Source organism: Chondrus crispus, genomic scaffold (assembly GCF_000350225.1).
Source record: "Chondrus crispus Stackhouse genomic scaffold, scaffold_254, whole genome shotgun sequence".
Taxonomy (NCBI): Eukaryota; Rhodophyta; class Florideophyceae; order Gigartinales; family Gigartinaceae; genus Chondrus; species Chondrus crispus.
Window position 1 is genome coordinate 98431 of NW_005179139.1, and position 22639 is coordinate 121069.

At 54.1% G+C, this 22639-nt stretch overlaps 1 protein-coding gene across 1 annotated transcript; it reads right to left on the reverse strand.

Annotated features, from left to right (window-relative positions):
* Positions 1-2634: 2634 nt before the first annotated feature.
* Positions 2635-2760, reverse strand: CHC_T00004864001 (hypothetical protein). The gene has a single exon (XM_005716323.1). It carries the CDS (start codon positions 2758-2760, stop codon positions 2635-2637), a length of 126 nt encoding a protein of 41 aa, XP_005716380.1.
* Between the last annotated feature and the right edge of the window lie 19879 nt (positions 2761-22639).

Here is a 22639-nt window from a genome sequence, read left to right on the forward strand (position 1 = left end):
TTGTGAAAAGCGATCTGTAGGTCCTATTCGCGCACAGTATCACCGGTCGTGTTTCTACATGCGAGTCACCTCCACCGGGGAAGCGAGGCCTTTCGAGATGGAGATCTCCTACTGATTGACGAGGGAAGGGAGGTGAACACAGTAGATCCCTCACACAAAAAAAATGGGGAAAATAGTTGTACGTTTTCAGTGACAAGATCGTCACTCTAGTTAGGTTCAATGAATAGAGAAGGAAAGGTTGAAGGTGGGGGCCACATGAATAATGTCGTGGATGGAGGGAGAATTGTCAAGGATTCGGGTGAGAACGACGGCAAAGAGGGAAGAGGACCTCCGATACCCGGGGAAAAATTAGTATCAGGTTTTTGACACGGAGGAGGTACAGTGACACCGCACGAGCAAGATGATATTAGCAAGGGAAGTGAAAGCATGCGTCCCGAGGAGACTTTGTCTAAGTCGTACGTGCCCAACGGAGTGGTTCTTTCAGGCGAAAGAAAATTGACTGTTAGACGAGGGAGAGGAGTACGTGTCGGGGACGGGCAAGAGAATGGACCGCATCCCCGGAGAAGGTCCGAAAGCTAGGAGACAGTGCCGATTGTCCACTGCGTATACTGAGGAGAAATTGGAGCGCACGGATTCAGCGAGTGGGTCAGAGACGAAGAGCCATTTTGACTTCGAAGGGAAAGGCAGCGGTTACCCTTGGGCACCTCCGATGGGAAGATGAATTTTTACGACCAAGTCGGTGGAGACACGTGTCGACGTGTGCAGGTGGATTTCGTGTTACGAAATCAGTAGTTGTCGCGATCAAAAACGCGTTATTCGATGCAGCGCGACTTAACCCCGCTCTCGCTCCGACACTGCTACAGAGTCGCATCCCGTCGCAACTATCAACCAGATCACGATCGTTGCATAAACGCTTTTGGAAAGGATACGAAGGGGCAGTGAATGACGCCCCGTGTCACGGGCTACTCGCAATTGAGAATCGTCTCGATGGGCTCGGAGAATTGGAAGAAAAAGAGAATTACCGTCGAACGTAGTTGATTTGTTACGAGTGCATCAAGTTGAGAAGGAGAGGGACTTTGTTTTAATCTTCCCAAGGACGAGGAGTTGCAAGCTTTCAGATGTCCGTCTTAGGGGCAGAGAACGCGCCAGCGAGTCGAAAGACAGGCTGAACCACGAAAGAACATGGAAGGATCGAAGAATAGCAGAAAACAGGGGAGAAATTCGCATGCGCCTTTTGAGAGCAAATGGAATGCCATCGGCCTTGGGCCTGAGAAGCGCCACAACGAACTGGTCGAGAAGGAACTCGGGCTCGAGCTACTACAGCAGTCCACCAGGACGAAAGCACGTTCGTCGAAGAGACGCGTTCGGCGTCGCAGAGGAAAGCAGCGCGGTGAACGAGAAAGAATCGTTTTTAATCCGGGTACATCATTGTGCATAACAAAAAGAAAGAGGTAAAGGCGAGGCGCCGAAAGCGGGCAACTGATGCGGGAAATCTGCAACGTTGTCAACGCTTTGGGATACGAGAAGGAGAGGGAAGTGGTTGTTGTTTTGTTTTGTCTTTTTCTTATTTTCGACTACTCAAGGACGTCAAGCTACGAAATTCCATACGCCAACTGCACATAAAGTACCGCGAGATTAGTAGGAGAAGTGTCAGAAGGCGGCAGGATGCAGAGTCACCGACCGGCACGCCGGACGCCGCTCACAGCGTCACACGACGACGTCGTCGAGCTCTTCCCAAGTGTGTCGGATGCGTTCCACAGATCAAGAAGTGTACGCTCGACGAGCTCGTTTACGGCGAACCGTCTGTTGGTCGTAGAGACTGACGACGCCAAGCTCACATTTTGGGTCTTTACCAGCGAGCGACCTGGTGTAGGGAGTCCTCTTTCTCTCCGCTGCTCGTTACTTATTTTCCTGCTGCCGTTCCCACCTCTCTGTATTTTTTTTATTTTGTCGGTTCCTTTGCTTGTCTATTTTATTTTTGGCAAAGGTGGAACATAACTCCGCACCGCGACGTCAACACGAAGGCCGAGGACCGCTCCGACGGAGAAAAACTCGAGGAGACGACCCCGCACGGCGGAGGTCGATCAGCGAGTTTGCAAGGACTAAGAGAAGGACCATAAGGCGCTCACCCCCGTGCCAAAAGGGGGAACACCCGCAACTGCGAAAGGGAAACAGGGACTTGCCGGGAGGATGAGAAGCGTAATGGAGAGTCCAGGACGGCCATCACCGGGCGTGCGTAGTTCATACCGAAATGGCGCTGCCAGCGCCACCCAAGATTGTCTGCACGAACGCCGCCGGTGCGTACAAAATACAAGCGAGCGACTCCGAAGGAGAGAAGGCGACGCTCTACGAGCTTGTAATCACGACGATCCATTTGTTGCTACAGCCATCGACGACCACCCCTCCTTCATTTTCCGATTACTTTCATTTCTTTTACTCTCCTTGCTCGTTTTGTCTCAATTTGTGTTACTGTACTGCCGAGAAGATACTCGAACCGCAAGTACCGACGGGCAAGACAAAACGGGGCCCGACAAAGGAGTGGGGTGAATATCAAGAGGTGGGACGATTTATGAGAAGCGAGAGTGGCGAGAATCTTTCATGTATTTCTTTCAGGGGACATCAATGTTTGACATTTTAATGTTTCCAGCATGGGCGAGAGGACAAGCTACATTCCAGTTTGACCAACGATCGTTCCGCTCTGCGAGAGCAGGCCAAGGGGGTTTCGAGGAAACACCCCAAGGAAAAGAACAGTGTCCTCATGATTCAAGTGCCTGCGTGCAGACCACCTGAGGCGATATTGTCCGGAAAAAAAGTGGACCGCTTCTGAGACTCCGGGGGAGTCAGTGTTTCCTTGATGATGAGGAATTGAGGCGAGCTTGCGAAGATTAATGGGAAATGAAGGACGGACCGGAGGCTAACAGCACTCTATATTTGTAACCCGTCGGGAGGTAACAAAACTGGGACGGAACACACGCGGTGAAAAGAGGAGGAAGGGGGAGACTTGCACTGCAAGTAAGAGGATGTAGAAGGAAGACAGAGGTGTGTGACCCCGGGATCGAAGGGACGACAATGGTAATCAGAGGGGGAATGTACAGACGCACCGGACCCGAGGGATATGATGAAGGGATCCTTCGCGAGACATGAACTGGCCATACGGCGTAGACAGATGGCCGAAGGGCGGAAACCCTCTTTGACTACGCAGCGAAATGCCGCTGACATGCTCGATCGGAAGACGAATTTTCGCGACCAAGTAGACACACGTGGCAACGTGTGCAAGCGCATTTTGGGGTTTTTAGTGCGGTCGAGGTGGTGATTGAAGATGCTGTTCTTTATGCAGCGCGATCGTTCCTCAAAATGACAACCGACTTGAACCTACCGCGCTAGGCGCCACACTTAAGACCGCTAACGAAAGGCTAGTCCAAGAAACCTTCGACAAGGCAGCTGTTGGCAGGATCACGATCGACACTTCGCATAGGCTCAATATTATTCGTGATCTGGATGGACATTTCTTGTCTGATCAGAGCGAAGGGGGACCCCAGCAATGCTCTAAATCATGCATGCAGTCTCGCTCGTCGCCTTTCGGCGAGCAAGACAGAAGAAAAGGAGTTCGAGGATAAGAAGAGGAGGAAATTTTGAAACTTGAAGAGGAGGAAAACCAAAAGAGGAGGGAGAGGAAAATCTTAAGAGTAGGAAGCGGAGGAGTTTGAGGATAGCAAAAGAAGGGGAATCTGCAACTTAAAGAGGAGGAGAAACTTGGAAAGTCATGGAGAGGACAGTGGCCCAACGAGAACCTGAGACATCTCTGCAACACAAACGCGTATCACTCCGATCTAGACATGGGACACAGAAACACTCCGACCCACGTACGTGAGCTACGGCTCTGAGGTAAGAAAAAAAGGGGGAAGCCTGTTCTACAGCTCTTAGAATTACCCTAAACCAAGTGGCTCAGTGCAAGGATTACGGGGGAGTCTCGGCGTGTCGGTCCATCATGCGAAAAGTGTGCGGAGACGGACGTGAATGTAGAGACGAGTTTACGTTTCTGATTATTGTCACTTGGTGACTACAGGGGGAAATGAATGGGGAAAACAAGACGATTGGACGAAAGCAGAAAATCCCTGCGCGCCAACAAACTTAACTTCGGCGTGCTGAAGGGATATTCTCCAATGGAATTCAGAAGACAGCCGTCGGCGACAGTACGCCCGAACAGGGAACAAAGGATCGCGGAGGTAAGTGCGCGGTGTTAGGAGGGACCCGGATCGCGCGTGACGGGAGCTCAGGTGGGAGATTTTGCAGATGATGAGTCACACAGGATAGAGAGGCCTCAAGGACTACTGCTTAATCTGAAGACACGCGCCGATGTGGCTCGAACTGGAGGAAAGGGGGAGAGGTAATCAGGACCACTCCCCAGTAATGGAATGGAGGGAAGGTCTGTCCCGTAGGCCGCCGAACGAGGTGGACAGGACGTGGCTACACGTGACGGCAATGATGGGGTCGGCTGCGACGACCGGTGGACGGACGGGACGGGGAGCTTTGACGATTAATCGGGATGCGTGGCCGGAGATAGAGGTCGTACAGAGGGAGCCACAGAGTTGCGCGCAAGGCAAGGGGAGGACAGGAGAGAAGGCCTGGAGGATAGGTCTACTTCAAGAGGACTGGCACTCAGTAGAGGACAGTGTTGGAGAAAGGCATATCGACGGACAGGGGAATGAGGATTGAAGCCCGGATGGAAAGCCGGATCAGACATACTGATGATAAGGTTCCGTAGCCCGGGCACCAAAGGAAGACCTCGGGGCGCGCGGGGCTTACCTGGTAAGCACACCTCGTCGGAATTAGGAACAGGGACTTTGTCCGCTTGCGGATCGGGTGGATTCGACGCGTGGTTGGGAAGCAGGGTCAATTAAGGATATACGGAGAGGGTTTTCGTCTTGCCCTCGCTTACGCACACCGCGAGGGAATCGCGAAACGGGAAGTGAATGAAGCAGAAAGACGGTACGAGATGATCGTCGGTCGGAGACATGATGCCCGAGGAAAGTGCGAGTTAGGAGAACGAGGCAATTTTAAGTTGATGTTGCGTTGCGCAAGGGCGCTCGGAAGGGGGATATGTAGTGCAATACGCACCTGAAAAGGGGGGTGAAAAGAAAGGAAAATATTTGGATATGAAAAGTGGTCCGGGTTGGGGGACACACGTGTGAATAATTGCACAGTTTTAATTTTTAATTATTTTATTTTATTTAGTTAATTAGTTGGCATTAATTTTGCTGACATTAGATTAGATCTAGGATCTAGCGCCGCGAGCTACTGTAGTGGCTCCGGCGGGGCGATATATACCTTAGCCCTCTGACGACCAAGTCAGTAAAGGTAACCCGAGTTGCCAGAGTCTGATATCGCCTCGGTTGAAGTCCGTCTTTGTAGTGCAATACCCGTCTCGGGTAGGGGGGAGGAAGGAAGTGAAAAAGGAAAAAAATTGGATACTGTAGTCCGGGTTTGGGGGACACGCGTGTGCGACGAAGCGCACGATTATTTTAATTATTTAATTTTATTTACTAATTAGATCTAGAATCTAGAGCCGGGAGCTACTGTACTCGCCCCGGCGGGGCTCTATATACCTTAGCCCTCTGACCACCAAGTCAGTAAAGGTAACCCGAGTTGCCGGAGTTGAATGTCGCCTTGGTGGAAGTCCGTCTCTACTAAGACGCTCCCTTTTACCTAAGCCTACGGCATCCCTCAGCGCTCAGGGGTCCCATTCCTTTTTCCTTTATTTCCCAATCGAACCCGAGTTGCCAGAGTCTGATATCGCCTTGGTTGAAGTCCGTCCTTCACAAGACATTCCCTTTAACTACAGATTACTTTATCCTTTGCGCTCGGGGGTCCCCTTTTTCCTTATCAATTTTCCTTTATTTCCCTATCCTAATTTCCCTTAATCTTGAGTTGGTCCCACCTTGTAGTATTGCGATCCGCAACGTGACGTCATTTGCCATCGGGCTTTTGTGTTGGTGCACCAGTGGTGCTTTTCTCAGTGTTGGTTCCATCGGAATCTGGTTGCGACCGATCCGTTGTTGGTACTTTGCCATCGGGCAGTACGACGGTGTAGCGCTGCTACGTTTTCTTCTTTCCCGACGGGCTACGTTGCGACGTCCCCGTCGAAGACCTTATCAAGGGTATAAGGTGCACAATGCGCTCTTCGAGCATTGGATTTACGACCCATCGGACCAGGTTTACCTAAACACCCCTCCGAACTCGTCGAGCAGTCGCCTTTACAAGTCTCTACCACCATTTACCGATCCCGGGCTGGGCCCTTCTCTTTGCCCCCCCCCTATCAGGGATCCGAGCTACTGCGGGCCGCCAACCCGCTTAAAGAGGACAGGGAGCTTCGAACACTCCGTAGCACTGTGCCGTGGGCAGTTCTTGTTTTTGTTGCTGTTGTTTGTGTTGGACCGTCGGACCTTGGTCTCTGCCTAACAGGCGCATTGCACTACAGAAGGGAAGTGTCGACGATGAGACGACACCCTCAGAGGACAATGATTCGAACATGGATCGGCAGGACGCTACCATCGGCAATGGGTCAATGGGACGATTCACCCAAGGATTTTTCCTTCGGAAGTGAGACGACAAGCTGAGCCAGTAAGCGCAGGTCACCGAGGGACGCTCCTCGAAGAGCCCCCTCGTTTATTCCGTGAGCACGGAGCAATGTGCGATAAACGCGGGCGGCGTCGTCGTTCTTTTTGATAACATCTGGAGAGGACGGGGAGGTCGAACCTTTCCTGGTCGATTGGACTGGGTCGACGATTGGTGACAAGGGGGCGGCAACCGGAACAGCCACAGGAGAACGGGGACGAGCTGGGACGTGCACAGGGGAAGACGGTGCAGGAGGAACCGAGGGGGTAAGGGAAAAAGAATTCCCTTCCTTTCTGGGGCTGCGCGCACGGACAGACTTTCAGTGCGGCTAGCTGACGAGGGGACTTCTCTCGTCTCTGATAGAGGTTGACACCTGGCCACTGGAAGTAAATGGGACCGCAAAGGGGATTTGACCTCCTCGCACCCAGGGGCTCTCGTCGCCCTTATGAAAGCATTCACGGGAAGAGTGGGGTCGGCCGGATCGACAGGAAGTGAAGTCGGTGAGATAGGTAACGCAGGGCGAGAACGCAAAGGCTCTCTGGGACAGAGGTCGCGCTCGCGGGGATCGGCAAGGAAGACGAGCATCTCAACCGGAACCGGCGTCTGACTTCCATATTGTCGACTCAGACGCGCCTCGTCGCAAGAATATCGCGATCCCGTCCAGGGGTTAAACAAAGCGTAGTCCCCCGCACCACGATGAGCACGACCAGGAGAGAAGGAGGGGCGTTGCCGGCGAAGGAACGAGAGAAAATTTTGACGCGGTATCAAGTCCCAATCGACATTCTCTATTTCATCGAGGAGAGAATGCAGTTCGGTGTCTGCATCAGCACCGCCCAGGGGAACCGAATAATCGAGGCGTCGCATAAGGCTGATGAGCTGGGGAGGCAAGTACCACAACCTCCAGCAGTCGTAGGTCTCCCACAGGAGGGTCACTGCCACTTTGCCCTAGTAGAAAACATGGTCACTGAATCGTTGGTCAGTGGTTGACCACTCTGGCGGCCTGATGTTTGGTGCATGCAGGTCGTTGGTTGGTTACAATTTGCCAACCAAAGCCAACCATCACCAACCACTGGCCATTTATGGTTGTTCAGTGGTTGGGCACTGGCGGTTGAATGGCAGGCGTCGTTGCCAATGGACGTCCACCGAACAACCGCTCGTGCTCAATGGACAACCATTGGCCCGCCGCTCGCATGTTTTGTCCCTCCCTACCGAATGGTAATTTCTATGTACGTGGGCTTCATTGTCCATTCATGGTCATACATTTGTTCATGTCGTACTGGACAGAGAGCGTTGTGAGATTGTGACAAGTGTCAGAAGAACAACCACAAAAAACCTATGTCATTTGGCCCAGTGTATCGATTGTACTATACTGTATCTTGAATAGCACTTTGACAAGTGTTCCCCTGGATTACAAGTTGTCCAATTAAATTGTGGCAGATGGTGTACTTTCGGGGACAGCATTCAGCAGCAATTTCCAGCCAAGTATGTACACCGCGTCGGGCAGCGGCAATATCGCCAGGCGTAGCGACCGTCGTCGAAGTCTGGGGCAATAAGCATTCCATTTCATTAGACAATTAAGTCGCATGTGGCGAAAGTCGTGCACTGCGGCGCGGAAAGGAGGCCGAAGTCAGCGCGCTTCCCAAACTCGCTGCGCGCTCGCGTGAGGGACATGGGAGGGCAGCGGCAAGCTGGCGCGGTTGTCGAGGTGTGGCAGGGCAGGGCGGAAGGCGTCTTGGAGGTGTGCCTGCAGGCGGGTTGGAGTCGGCGGTGTGATGGTGCCTCGGCACACGCCGGTCTGTCGCGCGGACTCGACCCTTTGGACGGGCATGTCTAACGCGCCTGCCTCCAATTATTCCCGACGCTTCGTCTTTGGCTGGTGGCGGCACACTTGTGGGCGGCCGTTCGCTTTCCGCCTCCGGTCGGTCTGCCAACGAGCAGCCGTCAGGGCTTCTAGGCGCGCCACGCGTCTGCGGGTGGATCTCGATGGCGAAACACTGAACGAAGGAGGCGGCACAGGTGGGGGCAGAGGGCACTTGATCGAGAGCTTTGCCTGGTGGATAGTGCACTGCGGGGGCGGGCGGTTTCTGTGTGTGTTAGCATGGGCGGGAAGGAGGGGTGCGCGATGCAAGACGCACGGGCGTACATAGTGGCGGAGTAGGTTGCGGCGCAGGCATAAGACGGACGGGCACTTGGAGTACTTGAACACGCCGCGCTTGCGCTCGACGTGCCCTTTGTGGATCTTGGCTGGGCGCGGCGGTGCCAGCGGGCGCTCCGCGGCGAGCGGGCTCTCTGCGGCATCGAGGCTAACAAGGATAGAAAGAGCTGTCTCAGGCGGTACGGCCAGTTGTGGCAGTGCATGGTACTGCGTTGTGGGGCACAATGTAGGTATGAGCAATGGAGAGCTGAGTTAGTGGGCGGATGAGAGAATGCATGTGTCAGAGCAAGGTGCGCATGGGCTCACCTGAGAAGAAGTCAAACGCAAGAAGATAAAATACTTGCACACTAGCCCCGGTTCGCTCGAGGCTATGTGCGACACTGCGGTGTTGGATGACGACAATGGAATGAGCGGTGATGCTGGCGGCGGTACCAGCGGGCGCTCCGCCGCGAGCGGGCTTTCTGCGGCATCGACGCCAACAAGTAGAGAAAGAGCTGTCTCAGGCGATACGGCCAGTTGTGTTAGTGTAAGATACTACGTTGTAGAGCACGATGAAGATATGGGCAATGGAGAGATGAGTTAGTAGGCGAACGAGAGAATGCGTGTGTCAGGTCAAGGTGCACAAGGCGTCATCTGAGAAGAAGTCAATGCAAGAAGATAAAATACTTCCACAGTAGTCCGAGGTAGCTGAAGTCTATTTGCAGCACTGCGGTGTTGGACGACGACAACGGAATGAGGGTTGATGCTGGAGGTTGCTTCCAGGTGCGGACGGAGGGCACTGGAACTGCAGGTTCAGCTCCGACTTGGCGAAGGACACATAAGAGAAGGCATTCAAGTCTGCGAACAGCGTGTTAAATACAATAGATTTCACTGAAACGAAAGCACCCATGAGCGAAGAGCAATATCCCGAAGTATTTATCTGAGGTAGTTGCTCTTCGCTTAAACGAAGCTCCAGAACTACAATTTCAATACGACGACGCATGAGCAAAAAATGCCACTGGAAATATTGACGCAGATAGGGCGGGCTGTAGACCAGTCAGGCATGTATGCCAGTTCAACGTTTGAAGAGATAGTCAGGCACACTTATTTTCTTAGACCACGCAGTATTTTGTTACTACCATCATACCCACTATCTGTGATAAGCAGAGTATCTAAGTAAAGTCTTTCATCTACAAAATAACATCTCGTGGTAGAAAACCTCTTTGATTGGCAAGTATTTCACTGCTGCGTCCTCCACGAATTTCTCTAGGTGCCTCCAAAAAAATCCATCTCGCCACTCCAACGCTTTCCGTGAAAGTCGCCCGCACTCTTCCCCCATCGACCAGGGTGGGATGCTAAATTACATCGCAGGCATTGCTGCACTCGCTTGTGCCCATCTGACTAGCAACTCAGCATTGGGGACTTCTTCCCCATATGCGTTGCCAGCGATGTAATCCGGAGTGCAAAATGGATAGCCGAGCAGACCTGCAGTCAGCAACCCAGATACAGCACTTACCAATCCGTTCTCTAGCCCCCACATCGAAAATTTGTCCAACAGGCGGAACATGGGTACTGCCTAATGACATCCACAGACCCCTGAGCGGACCTATGAGACTTCAAACTTAGAGGCAATGCTATGCATCCACGCACGTGCATACTCCGTAGGGCTGATCATCGATCGTTCTAAGAAGGATTTAGGAGGCAGGAAGCTTGGTTCTCCCGCGTCAAACTTAAAGCCGTGAAGTCCATACTTGCTTCATAGCCGCCCGAGCCCGGAGACAAATCAGTCATAGGCTTCCTGATCGGTAACGTCCAACGCGGCAACGGTTGTCGGTTGCCACCACGCAAACTCTCCAAGCTCTCCGCTGTCGCTGTGAAAAAGTATTTTCATGTTTCCGGGTTGGAGATGGCCTCTGAATTAGTGTTTGCGAATGTTATAACCCATACAGTGACAGTGAATCCCAAGTCATGGAGGTCGCGATCCATGGGTGCCGGGTCTGGGAACTTCTCCTTATCAAAATCGAGATCCTCATACTTGAAGCTCCAGCGGTCGTCGATGCCCATGACTGACCGCGGGAGTCCCCTGTCATAAATACCATGAGCAAAATTGAGAACGTCTTTCTTGGTACCGACATCTTTGTACCTCGCCCACGTACTCCAGATGGGGTACTTCATCATTTGGAGCGGCGGGATTATCTTCAACAGATGACTCATCTCATGCTTGATTTGACTGAGCACAGATACACTCGCGGTTCGTACATTCTTTGATCCGGCGATGCAAAACTTCAACTGAGGTTCAGGCTGGTGTCATCAGCTCTAAGCCAAGAATGCACGACATGAGGCCAGTCATGGGCAGCTCTGCTCTGAAAAGTTACGATGTCATCGCCCATATCTGAAGTTTGCCCCCTGGGAAGGATGTTGCGTACGAAATTGGCGACGCCGGTTCCCCATTCCACAGGGCTTGAAAAACGGGCGGGTATCTGGCCCCCGTCAGTAGGGGAGGCGTTGAGGGCGACGTGGAGACAGCTGGAGGTATCATCGACTACAATCATAGCTCTGTCCGTTGAAACGAGAGAAGGGTCGAGAATGTGCATAGGCCATTCGGTCCATTGTCGAAAGGGTAAATGGACCGAGCTCAAGAATGGCGTCTTGCAAAGACCAGTGCTGATGCATCATGAGACTGAGGCCGAACCATGACGCTTTTCCAAGGTGGAACGCGGCCTCCACTACAGGCGAGGAGGCACCTGCCGATAAGGAGATATGAAAATTGGCTGGCCTGCTCGAGAAGAAGATTGGAATTAGAGTCGGTGAACACGACCAAATGAGAGGCGATACCAGAAGAAGGAGAAACGGAAGTGAGAGTGAAGCGCATATCAGGTAAGGGAGGAAGGCCGGAGATATGTCCGGCGAGAACGGTCCGATTCCGGACGGATAATGTGAGTAACGGGGTAGGGATAGCAAGGGCAAGAGTGAGCTAGGCGGTAGAGTCGATGCTGGGGAGAGTGAGTATGCCCGGCGGGTCGGAAGCGCCCGCATCAGGAGCACTGGCAGGAGGCATGGAGGTAAGGGAGAGTTGCGACGGCGTTGGTTTGTAACAGGAGCGGGAAAGGCGGTCGGGGAGGCTGAAGGACAAACAAGACTAGTGCGGCGGTGCAATCTGATGCAAAAAGGGCGTGTAAATGAGACGGTTGATGGTGCGGGGCTTTGTTGAGGAATGGAGGTGGAGGAGGTAATTGGAAGAAGCAATACTGGTTGATGGCGTTAGCCGAAGAACGGGGAGGCTGCGTAGGCACACAGATGATGATGAGGCACGACGAAGCGCTAGAACTAGGGAGCTCCCCTCCTCTGGTGTGCACTTTACGTTGATGCGCGGCTGTGGAACTGGTAGGCGGTAATGACACGTGTGGAATCGAGGCAGGAACGAGGTGCAGGCGCGACGGAGTCAGGATTGGGCCGTTTTCGGTCCGGCGTGCAGTGCCATCTGAGAAGGGGTCGAATAGGCAGAGTGACCGCCGGAGGGCGGCTTATGGACTTGCCTTTCAACTGACCTCTTTTGCGACCAAGATCGCTCCTCCGTCCCCGAAGACGGCAGTTTCTCTTCCTTTCTCCATCGTTACCGCCCGCACCCCCCACGTACTCCGCAAAAGAGCCCCCCGAAGCCGATCTACATCTACCCGGGCTTGCTACGCATCTTCCGTGACAATGCCATCGCCCTGGATAATCAGTGCCCGGCTGTCCACTACAAGTGTCGCGAGTGCCGCAAGGATCAGAAAGCCACCGCCGCTGATCGGCAAGTACCTCCTGGCAACGATGATATTACAAGTGTCGCGAGTGCCGCAAAGATCACAGAAGACCGCCGCCGCTGATCGGAAAGTCCCTCTCGGCAACGATGACTCAGATTTTGGTCATGCGGCTATGCAGACCCTCCCGCCGCATTCCATCGCCCTCGAGTGCCCGCACCAGGTGTCGTGCGCTATATGTCTTGAGGAGCTCGGACGCGTCAAGGGTCATTTCGGGCCTATCAATACGGTATATTTCTCTCCCGACGGCAAACAGTATGTGTCAGGAGGAGAGGACGGCTTCGTGAGATTACATGATTTAGATCCGGATTACTTCACCAGAGGACAAGAAGGGCTTGTCTATTTTGTTTGCATATTGTACCGTAAAAAAACTTACTACCCTAAGCCGTGACGGCCTGAGGTCAACAGTGCAGACGTTCCTACATTGCGATGCCTGCTGCACCTCTTGAGTTGTATACTGTAGGTGAGCACGCATCCCGTCGCTCTTGTAGCCAAACTTCGATATCAGTTGTCCTCTGGGACGACCGCGCCTCATTTTACTCCACTCGATTCAAATGAGGAACGGAATTTTGAAACATTCACGTCGTCCTCGTCTTGCAGAACGCATTCAATATCACTTTTCGGATAGCTCACAAAAAGAAGAGCGTAGTCTTGGTCGCGCTTTTCCTTGGGCAAGCCCAGTGCCTCACTTTGGTCAACTTCCCCTGAAGTTATTTTCACTACAAGTGCACAAGTGGTACAACACCCATTTAGACATAAGGAAGGAATATCAGCGTCCTGATCCGACATGGCATGCCAAACATATCGATCCTCCGGAACTTGATACGTTAAAACTCGGTCATTCTTAGGATCGTGTACGTTAACTGTGTGGGTCTTCGCATTTGGGTTCTTCAAACCAATTACGACCCATCGGAGCAAATACATCCAGAAAATTGTCGTTGTCCATAAACAAACAAACTGGTGTACCTGGTGAGGCGTCTGCGTGTGGAGTATTCAGTGGTGAGGGCATACTGCGATGCCGACTGGGGTGTAAGGAGGCGCGAGTGACGCAATTCGAACGGAGGGTGGATGGTTCTGGGGATCTTGGGACTGTACTGTAGATGGATAGCCTCGAGGTGGGGGAGTGGAGCGAGGGCGGCAGTGCTCTTGAAGCGCGAAGGAGGCGAGTTTGACATGTTTGGGAACAAGATGCAGCGAGTGAGGATGTCACAGCACAACACACGGTTACGGGGGGAGGGCGCCGGTGGGTTAGTTTAGTTGTTCGACGAGTCGGGATGGAGAGGCATCGGGCAGGGCAGGATGACGGAAGGAGGTGTGGAAAATGGGAGCGACCGTGGCGGTCTGGTATGAGGGTACCAGCGGGTGGAGGTCGTCCTGCTGGACAGCAATGGCCTTGCCTCTTGCTATGAGGGGCTAGATCCAGAGGAACAGGAGGCTGCTAAAGGAGGAAGCGTTGCTCTCTGCGCGGGGCGCCAGTTCGGGAGGTGCGGCGGTGCGGCGGCGACAGAGCATGACGCGTACGGGGGCCGCGGAGGGGGCAGGGAGTAGGTCGAAGAGTGGATTGGGTGATGGGAGGGCGGAACCGGGGGGCACAACACAATGTCTACGGAATGTGAGTGGCGGGTGGGTGGTTGACGGTTGTAGAGGCTAATGGTTGACGGCCACGACCATTAACTGCCAGAAATCAACCACCGCGACCAATGAACGGCCATTGCCGACCACCCCAACTATCTGCCCTTATTCCTGGGCTCAACTGCTCATAGAGGCCGCCTATTAGTCGACCACAACCAACCACAACCAACTAAGCATTACCACTGCTCAACCACTGCCCCGCCATTCGTCGGCCACACTTTCTACTAGGGTTGGTACACCACTCTGTGAGGAAGACTACCCAAAGGCCATGCAGAGGATCACGTAAATACCTTCCGTAATACGTGTACACAGGGCCGAGCTCGGCCCAGAAGCATTGGCAGACCTCAAATTGGCTCCACCACGACGGAATACGTTGATAAAGATTCGCGAAATGGGACCTCGCGATTTCGCGCGCCTCCAACATCTGGTAGGCCACAAAATGACCAGTGTCAGACCGAATACGGCGTTCGAAGCGCACTGTGTGCTGAAAGAAGGGGATGGTACCCAGCTTGATAAGTCCGAAATTAGCCGGAATTATGGCGTTGGTCCACAGCATAGCGTCGCCCGAGGCGGTCCGTTGGTTGAACCAAAGGCGGTTGGCTTCACGAGGAGGGTTATCGGAGGTCCAGGCCAGCATGTTATCGAGGTAAGACCGCTCGCCATCGGTGCGAAACTGCCACGTGTCACAACCGAATTCCTCAGGGATGAGATCCTGCGTCAATGGCAGCTCAAGCCTGTCGCACACAGCGGTCATGAAGCGGGTCGATAACACCGCACGACCACGAGGCGGAGTGTGACACAGGATGGAAGGAGGAATCATTCCTTCGCCATGATGGCGATGCGAGCAAACCAATCGCAAGACCGGATAGCTTGAAGGGGGATTTGTCCTGGAAGCATACCGGCGCCGTCGGCGAACGAGTAAGCAATGTCATCGAAGGCGCATACACCGATCACAGAGAACCATTTAGCGGAAGCAAAAAGCACAGGATTAAAGCGCATGGCCTTATCGTGGAGCTCCGACGCAGCATGGTATCGACGCGAGGACGGAGCGATAGGATCGGAACCGATGTGTCCAGCGGGGCCAACATGTTGGGAATCAGGGGGTAATCGAGGGATGGAAGGAAGACCCAGAGGGTCGTGGGAATTGGAAGAAAAGCCCATGCCGCAGCGCTTGCGTTTGGTACCACCACTCGTATGGCTCGGGGATGAAGGAAACATGAGGTCCGTCTTGCTCTTGCACTTTCACCGACTACCGGACACGGCGGTGTAGGGTTATGAGAGGGATGGCGAGGAGATTATACGATGGCTGAGAGGCGTGCAAGAGCGCTCAGAAGGGGGATATGTGGTGCAATAATCGGCTGCATCGTGAGGGAGTGAAAAGAAAAGAAATTGGGGGGGGGGACAAGTGAAAATTATTTCACTTTATTATTTTAATCATTACTTTTAATTAGTTGCATATTTGTTATTTAACATTAGATTAGATCTAGGATCTAGCCCCGAGAGCTACTGTAGTGGCTCCGGCGGGGCGATATATACCTTAGCCCTCTGACCACCAAGTCAGTAAAGGTAGCCCGAGTTGCCATAGTTGAATATTGCCTTGGTCGAAGTCCGTCTTTCCCAAGACGCTCCCTTTTACCACAGATTACGTTATTCTTTGCGCTCGGGGGTTCCCTTTCCTTTTCCTTTATTTCACCTATCCATTTCTATTTCTATCTCTATTTCTATTCCCTTACCTTGTGTTGGTTCCACAGTACCTGATTGCGATCCGCATTGTGACGACTGGAGTCATCGGGCTCTAGTGTTGGTTCTTTTGTTTGTTGTTGGTGCCATCGGCTTTGGTTGCGACCGGACCGGAGTAGGTGTCTTAGCCATCGGGCGACACGTGGGTGTAGCGCTGCTACTTGTTTACGTCCCCCGACGGAGGCTGTTGCGACGGCGTCTCCCTCGAAGGTCCTGTTGTGTATAAAGGACAGTGTTGGTTCCATCGGATACAGCTTGCGACCGTTCCGGTGTCGGTACTTTGCCGTTGGGCAGTACGGAGGTGTAGCGCTGCTACGTGTTTGCTAATTCCCGTCGGGCTGCGTTGCGACGCCCCTGTCGAAGACCTTATCAAGGGTATAAGGTGTACCAGGCACTCAGCGAGCATTGGCTTTACGACCCATCGGGCCCGGCTTCTTAATCACCGCCCCGAACTCGCCGAGCAGCTGCCTGTACAATACTCTACCACCATTCATCCCGGGCCGGGCATCTTCCTTTTGCCCCCTCTATCAGGGATTTGAGCTACTGTGGGCCGCAAACCCACTTGAAGGGAAAGGGAGAATCGGACACTCCGTAGGGCTGTGCCGTCGGCAACTCTTGTTTGTTGTTGTTTGTTGGTTGTGTTGTTGCTGGACCGTTGGACCCTGGTTCCGGCCTGACAGGCACATTGCACTACAACCGCGTCTTAGGGTTGAGCCATTACGCAAAATTGGAAGGCCGCCCTGGAGGCAGGAAACTGTACAAGACGCTAAGAAAATATTTTTATTGGCCTACAATGGCATTGGACTGCTACACAGTTGCTAAGAATTGCGCCGCATGTGCGCAAGAAAGGGTGAAGCTGAGATAAAACACGAAGGAAATGAAGTTGTTTACACCCGACACTCTGCGGGAGTTTGTCGCTATCGAAATCCTCGGAGAACTAATCGCGACGAAGCGAGGCAACCGATACATCCTCGTGATCAGCAATCGATACTCAAAACTGGTACGGACCGTACAACTCAAGAAAATTACCGCTGCGCACATAGCGCAAGCGTTTGTGCACCATCGGGTATTCGTACAAGGACCGCCGGTGAAGTTGTTATCCAATAACGGAACGCAGTTCACGGCACGATTCTTTCAGAACATTTGTCGGATTTTGGGAATACTCAACGTCTTCACGACGACGTATCATCCGCAAGCCGACGGCCAAGTTGAGAGGTTTAATCGCACGCTGACTTCCGCGTTGCGAAAGTACGTTGGAGAACATCCTAGGACTGGGATCTATTCAGCGACGCTATAACGTTTGCGTATAATACGCAAGTTTATCGAACTACAAACATTGCGCCCTTTGAGCTGGTGTTAGCTCGGGCCCCGAGAAGCCTCGAGCTGCAAGCGCAACCCAAGTTGGAGGAGTTCAGCTCGTCACGAGCCTACTATTTGAAGTGGCAGTCGTGCTTGGAGAGCTTAATGAGAAGCGCCAATAAGAGTGCGCAAGGAACAAGGGAGGTATAAGCGTAATTTTGACGCACGACTCCGGAGGCCGAAATATGACATCCCATCAGGATCCTACGTGTTCCTTCGGAAGGAGCAGGGCACGGCTAGCGAACCGAAGCACAAGCTCGCACAGGTCGCTACGGGACCTTATCAGGTTCGGAAGTCAGATCCGAATACGGTTGTCATTGTTATTGGAGATCAGAAGGATCGGGTGTCACGTGACAGAGTAGAACTCGCGCCTAGTCCATGGACTACGCGTCCGTCACCGGCCTACGGCAACCACTCCAGTTCCTCAGTGGAACCAACGGCCGCGGGGAAGGAAGTGTAGCTGATGGGGAGCACGGTCCCCTCCTACGTGCCTCAACCGCAGGGGACGATGACGAGTTAACCGATAGCTCAGAGGCAGAAGGAGTTTCGAAAGGTACGCAGAAGTTAGGAAATTCAGAGGCGCAGAGCGCACAGAAGGATCTTCAGGAGGGGGAGGGAAATGACCCTGCACCCGAGGAGACAAGCCAAAAGCACGGAATACGTAATCAACAAGGTCATCGACTACGCTTATCAGGGTCAGAAACTATTTCTCAAAGTAGAATGGTACGATTATGCCATCGAAGAAGTGACGTCGGAACCCATCGACCAGTTGCCTCGCAGTGCAGCTGTTACGTATTTCAGAAGGAAAAGGCTGTCCTTGGCAGCGCAGGTCGCGCAAGCACAATCAGGATAGTTGTAGTTAAGAAGTCCACATGTCAGTGTCAGTGCGGTAGTCCGCACTGGGGAGAGTGAGCCGACCCGAGGGTGACGGAAAAGGGAACGATGAGATGGAAAGAGTAAGTTGAGGGGCCCTCCGATCCCCACAGACAAGTAGAGCGACGCGTGCCGCAATCTCAGGAATTGGAAATTTTATTGTAGTCCGAAGATGAGGTACTTCGTTGTCTAGGAGTGAGCATGAGTCGCCAAGGTCACGGGAAGTGACGTTCGAATCGACGATCCGCTCCTTTTGGCTTCTGCAAGAAGAAAAGATAGCCGACAGTGTAGTCCTCTGACTCTTTGTTTACTGAGTAGTGAGTCAACTTAAATGCTGGCACAACAGATCCTACAAAGCCTTGGCTAAACTTGAGACAGAGGCAAAGATGGCATAAAAGGAAGAACTCTAAAAACGGTCACAAGTAAAAGGGAGTATCCAGAAAGGGATGCTATCCGAAATAGAACCAAATAGGACCAGAAAGGGATGCTATCCGAAATGGAACCAGATGGCACCTAGATGCCGCACTCCTAAAAAGGGCGAAGCACGAAAGAGAATGGGAAGGTACGGCACAGTACTTGGAAGAGGAGGTTCACGACGAGTGTTGAATAGCGAAAGTGGAACACAGAACAACGATGGGAATTTTAATCAAAATTTAGGAAGGTACCGTATCATAAGGAAGAGACACACGAGGTGCGGAGTACTTAGAGAAAGTGCGAATTGCACACACAATTCTATACCCTATATCCATGCGAACTCACGAACGAGTGAATGGGAAGCACGATGGTCCCAGGCGAGACGTTGGACAAGGGGAGCAGCGCTAGCCGTCGACCCCGCTCACAAGCCGGAGGACAGAGGCGCTGTTGCGCGTGATGAGACCCAGGAACGAGGGGGCATAGCCTAACTCAGGGAATAACGACAATACCGTCGTTTGCAGCATACACTGACCCTCCTGTAGTTTTTCTTAGCACGCGCGCAACCCACATACTGATCACCGACGATCAGCTACCTTGTCTTCGTTTTTTATTCTTCTCTTTTTTTGTTCTGTTTTAGTTTTTAGTGTCCGGGAAACCACCCCGGACGGCGGAAGTCGAGCAGTAGGTCCACAAAGATCGATGGAAGGAGAAAGAAGGAGACCACCGCCGCGCCGAAATGTGACAGTGCACCACCGCACAGGGATTGCGACCGCTTTCTGTGAAAGGTTGCGTGCACCCGACTCTTGTCATGGAACTTGCATGTAATGCTTGACCTGGGAAACCTAGACGCACGCAGAACGCGACGGCGACCGTGTACGCGGTTACGGTCCGCAGTGCCACAACTTGAGTCAGCTTGGTGAAACGGTCCGTGATTACGAGAAGGAACCGTTTCCCTGCCTCGGTCTTGGGTAGCGGCCCCAAGATGTCGATGGAGAGGCTCTCAAGCGGCCGTGTTGCCGGAAACAACTTCAAACGGTTGAGGTGTTTCCGCAACTTAACACGGTTCATCGCGCATGTTCGGCACCCTCGCACCGTAGCTGCGACATCTGCTGCGAGATGGGGCCAGTAGTACTCGCGACGGAGTGCGAAGTACATACGGTTCTGGCCCGGGTGCCCTGCGATGGTTGGTGTGTGGCAGAGCTGGAGAAGCCGAGCCCGTAGCGTCCGTGGCACCACGACCTGCACGATGTCAGGGTCGAAGGGGTGTCTCCGTTTGAGCACACCGTGGTGGTCTTCGAAGAACGCGGAGTCCCGGGACTCTGACTGTCGTGCCAGTACGGTCTGGCAGAAGTCATCCACGCGTTGCTCTTCCGCGATCTCCTCTAACGTAAGAGGGGCCGGAAGGTCGTCCTGCGGAGGGGCGACCGTGGAGGCTGGCGCGCCAACTTCGGGTTCTTCGGCGCGCTCGATGTCGACAGCGTCGAACTCGTCGTTCTCCTCCCAGAACGAGGTGGGTCCTTCAAGAGCGGGGGCTTCGTCGTCGCCCCTCGGCTCGTCGCGCGTACGGACGCGCGAACTTCTTCGCGATCCGGCTTGGTTCCTTGTTGTCACGAAGACATGGACGGCCTTGTGATCGCAGCTCGCGGTACAGACGTGGCCTGCGAGCTCGTCCGACACGTCACGGACGGTCGTGCCCGCGTCGAAGGTGGGAATGTCGTCATCCACCTCGACGACTGGGCGAGGGTCACCGGTGACCCTTGGCGACACGAGGCGTGACAGGGCATCGGGCACCTGGTGCACGCGCCCGGGGCGGTACTGGATGGTGAAGTCGTATTCCGCCAAACGCAGTCGCCACCGGGTAAGCCTTCCGGAGCTCTCCGTGAGGGACATAAGCCATCGGAGGGCATCATGGTCCGTCCGGACGGTGAACTTGGTACCTTCGATGTACGGCCGTAGTGTGCGTACGGCCCACACTACGGCAAAGCACTCGCGTTCCGTAGCGCTGTAGTTGCGCTCACTATCGGACAGTGAGTACGACCAATACCCCACGGGGCGCCAGTCGTTGGCGCCTTCGTGTTCCTGGAGCAACGTACAGCCCAGTTTATAGGCACTAGCATCAGTGTCGCATGTACGGCCGACCGTACCGCGGCAATGCTAGGATCGGCGGGGAAATCATCCGCTCCTTCAACGCTTCGAACGCTTGAAGTTGCAGCTCGGTCGGGTCGTCGAAGTTGGGGTCCGCGTCCTTGCGCGTCATGTCCGTTAATGGGCGCGCAATTTTCGCGAACCCCTTCACGAAGCGGCGGTAGACGTTGCACGCTCCGAGGTACGAGCGCACCTGCCTCCACGTCCTCGGAAACGTGAACGTCTTGAAGGCGTCCGCCGCCGCTTCGGCGACGCTCAGCTTACCTGGGGAAATGACGTGCCCCAAGTAATGCACCTTCGGTTGGAAGAAGCTACACTTCTTGAGCTTGAGGGAGATTCCGGCGCTCCTCAACAAGCTCAAGACAGTGTCGAGATGCTTCGCGTGTTCTCCGTGCGTACGGGAGAACACGATGACATCATCCAGGTAGACGAGGCATATCTGCCATCGGACGCCAGATAGGATGATGTCGAGGGCACGTTGGAAGGTGGCCGGTGCCCCTTTTAGCCCGAACGGCATACGCAAATGGCGAAACGTTCCCATATGCGTAGTGAACGTGGTCTTGTTCCGGTCTTCCGGAGCGACGGGGATCTGCCAATAACCGGAATTGCAGTCCAACGTCGTGAAGACAGCTGCATCTCCGAGCGAATCGATGCAGTCGTCCATCCGTGGCAGCGGATACGAATCCGCTGCAGTCTTCGCGTTGAGACGCCGGTAGTCCACGCAGAACCGAAGAGAGCCGTCTTTCTTCGGTACGAGCACCACGGGAGACGCCCACTCGGTGTTCGCGGGTTCGATTACCCCTGCGTTCAACATTTTGTTGACTTCCTTGGCGACCATCTCACGCATAGCCGGCCCCTTTCGGTAGGGCATTGAACGTATCGGCTTCGTACCCGGTTCGAGGGGAATGCGGTGTTCGGTCGCTCGGATCGTTCCGAGCGCCCCGCTCCACAGACTCGAGTGCTTACGGAGCATCTCGAGCACGTGGCCCCGGAACTTGTCACCATCGACGTATGACAAGTCGATTTCTTTTTCCCAATCCTCGGGCGGATTTTCGGGATCCTTTTTAGAGGCGGGTGCAGTGCCCCCTTCCGGCGGCGGGCACTTCACCGGTTGGCCGTCTGTACTGGCACCTCTCTCCTCAACGGTTGCCCCCTGGGCGGAGCCTGGTCGACCAGCTCCTGCCGTTCCGACTTGATCGGTCAAGTCGGTGAGGTGTAGAGCGTGCGCGATCCCCTCGGCGACGCGGCGTTCAGGCGTCAGGATCGCGAGGGGGTTGCGTTTAGCGTATCCCACAACGGTGTGTTTCGGAAGCCGCCTTTCCCGTCGCGAAAAGTTCGCGACGATGACGTCGAAGGTCTGGTTCGGCAGGACCTCGGCGACGCCGTTCGTCAGCCTCACTCCATGTCGGTGTTGGAGTGATGGCTTCGGCTCCATAAACACGAGGCCCCTCCCCGCCGTGGTGACGCGCACACGGGCCGGCGACCTCGCGGGGATGGTAACCCAGCGGGCGATTCGGATCGCCTGCGGGGCTTCGTCGCGTGCGTCAGCCCGGCTTGTCTGACGTCCGTGCCGCCTGGTTGGGGGAGTCGGCTCCCCCTTCCCGTCGACGATGGCAACGGAACCACCTTGGCGGAGCTCCAACCGTTGAGCTTCGATGTCGATACTTCGTACGTGTGTATCGATGAAGGCCGTACCAAGGAGGACCGGCACGGCGAGCTGGTCCGCCACGACGAACGGAATTCGGAACGTCGTGTTCCTCAACCGCACGGCCAGATGTACGACTGCCGAGAGCTTAAGCGGGTTGCTATTCGCGCCTGCCAATCGTGGCAGTGGCGCGTCGCGGATGACGTACCGCGACCAATCGGGAGGAAGGTCGGCCTTCCTCACCAGATTGTACCCCGAGCATGTATCAACGGCGATCGTGCG

What these genes read in the sequence shown, in the direction of transcription:
- CHC_T00004864001 (XM_005716323.1), bottom strand. Translation starts at nt 2,760, where the DNA reads ATGAGGACACTGTTCTTTTCCTTGGGGTGTTTCCTCGAAACCCCCTTG.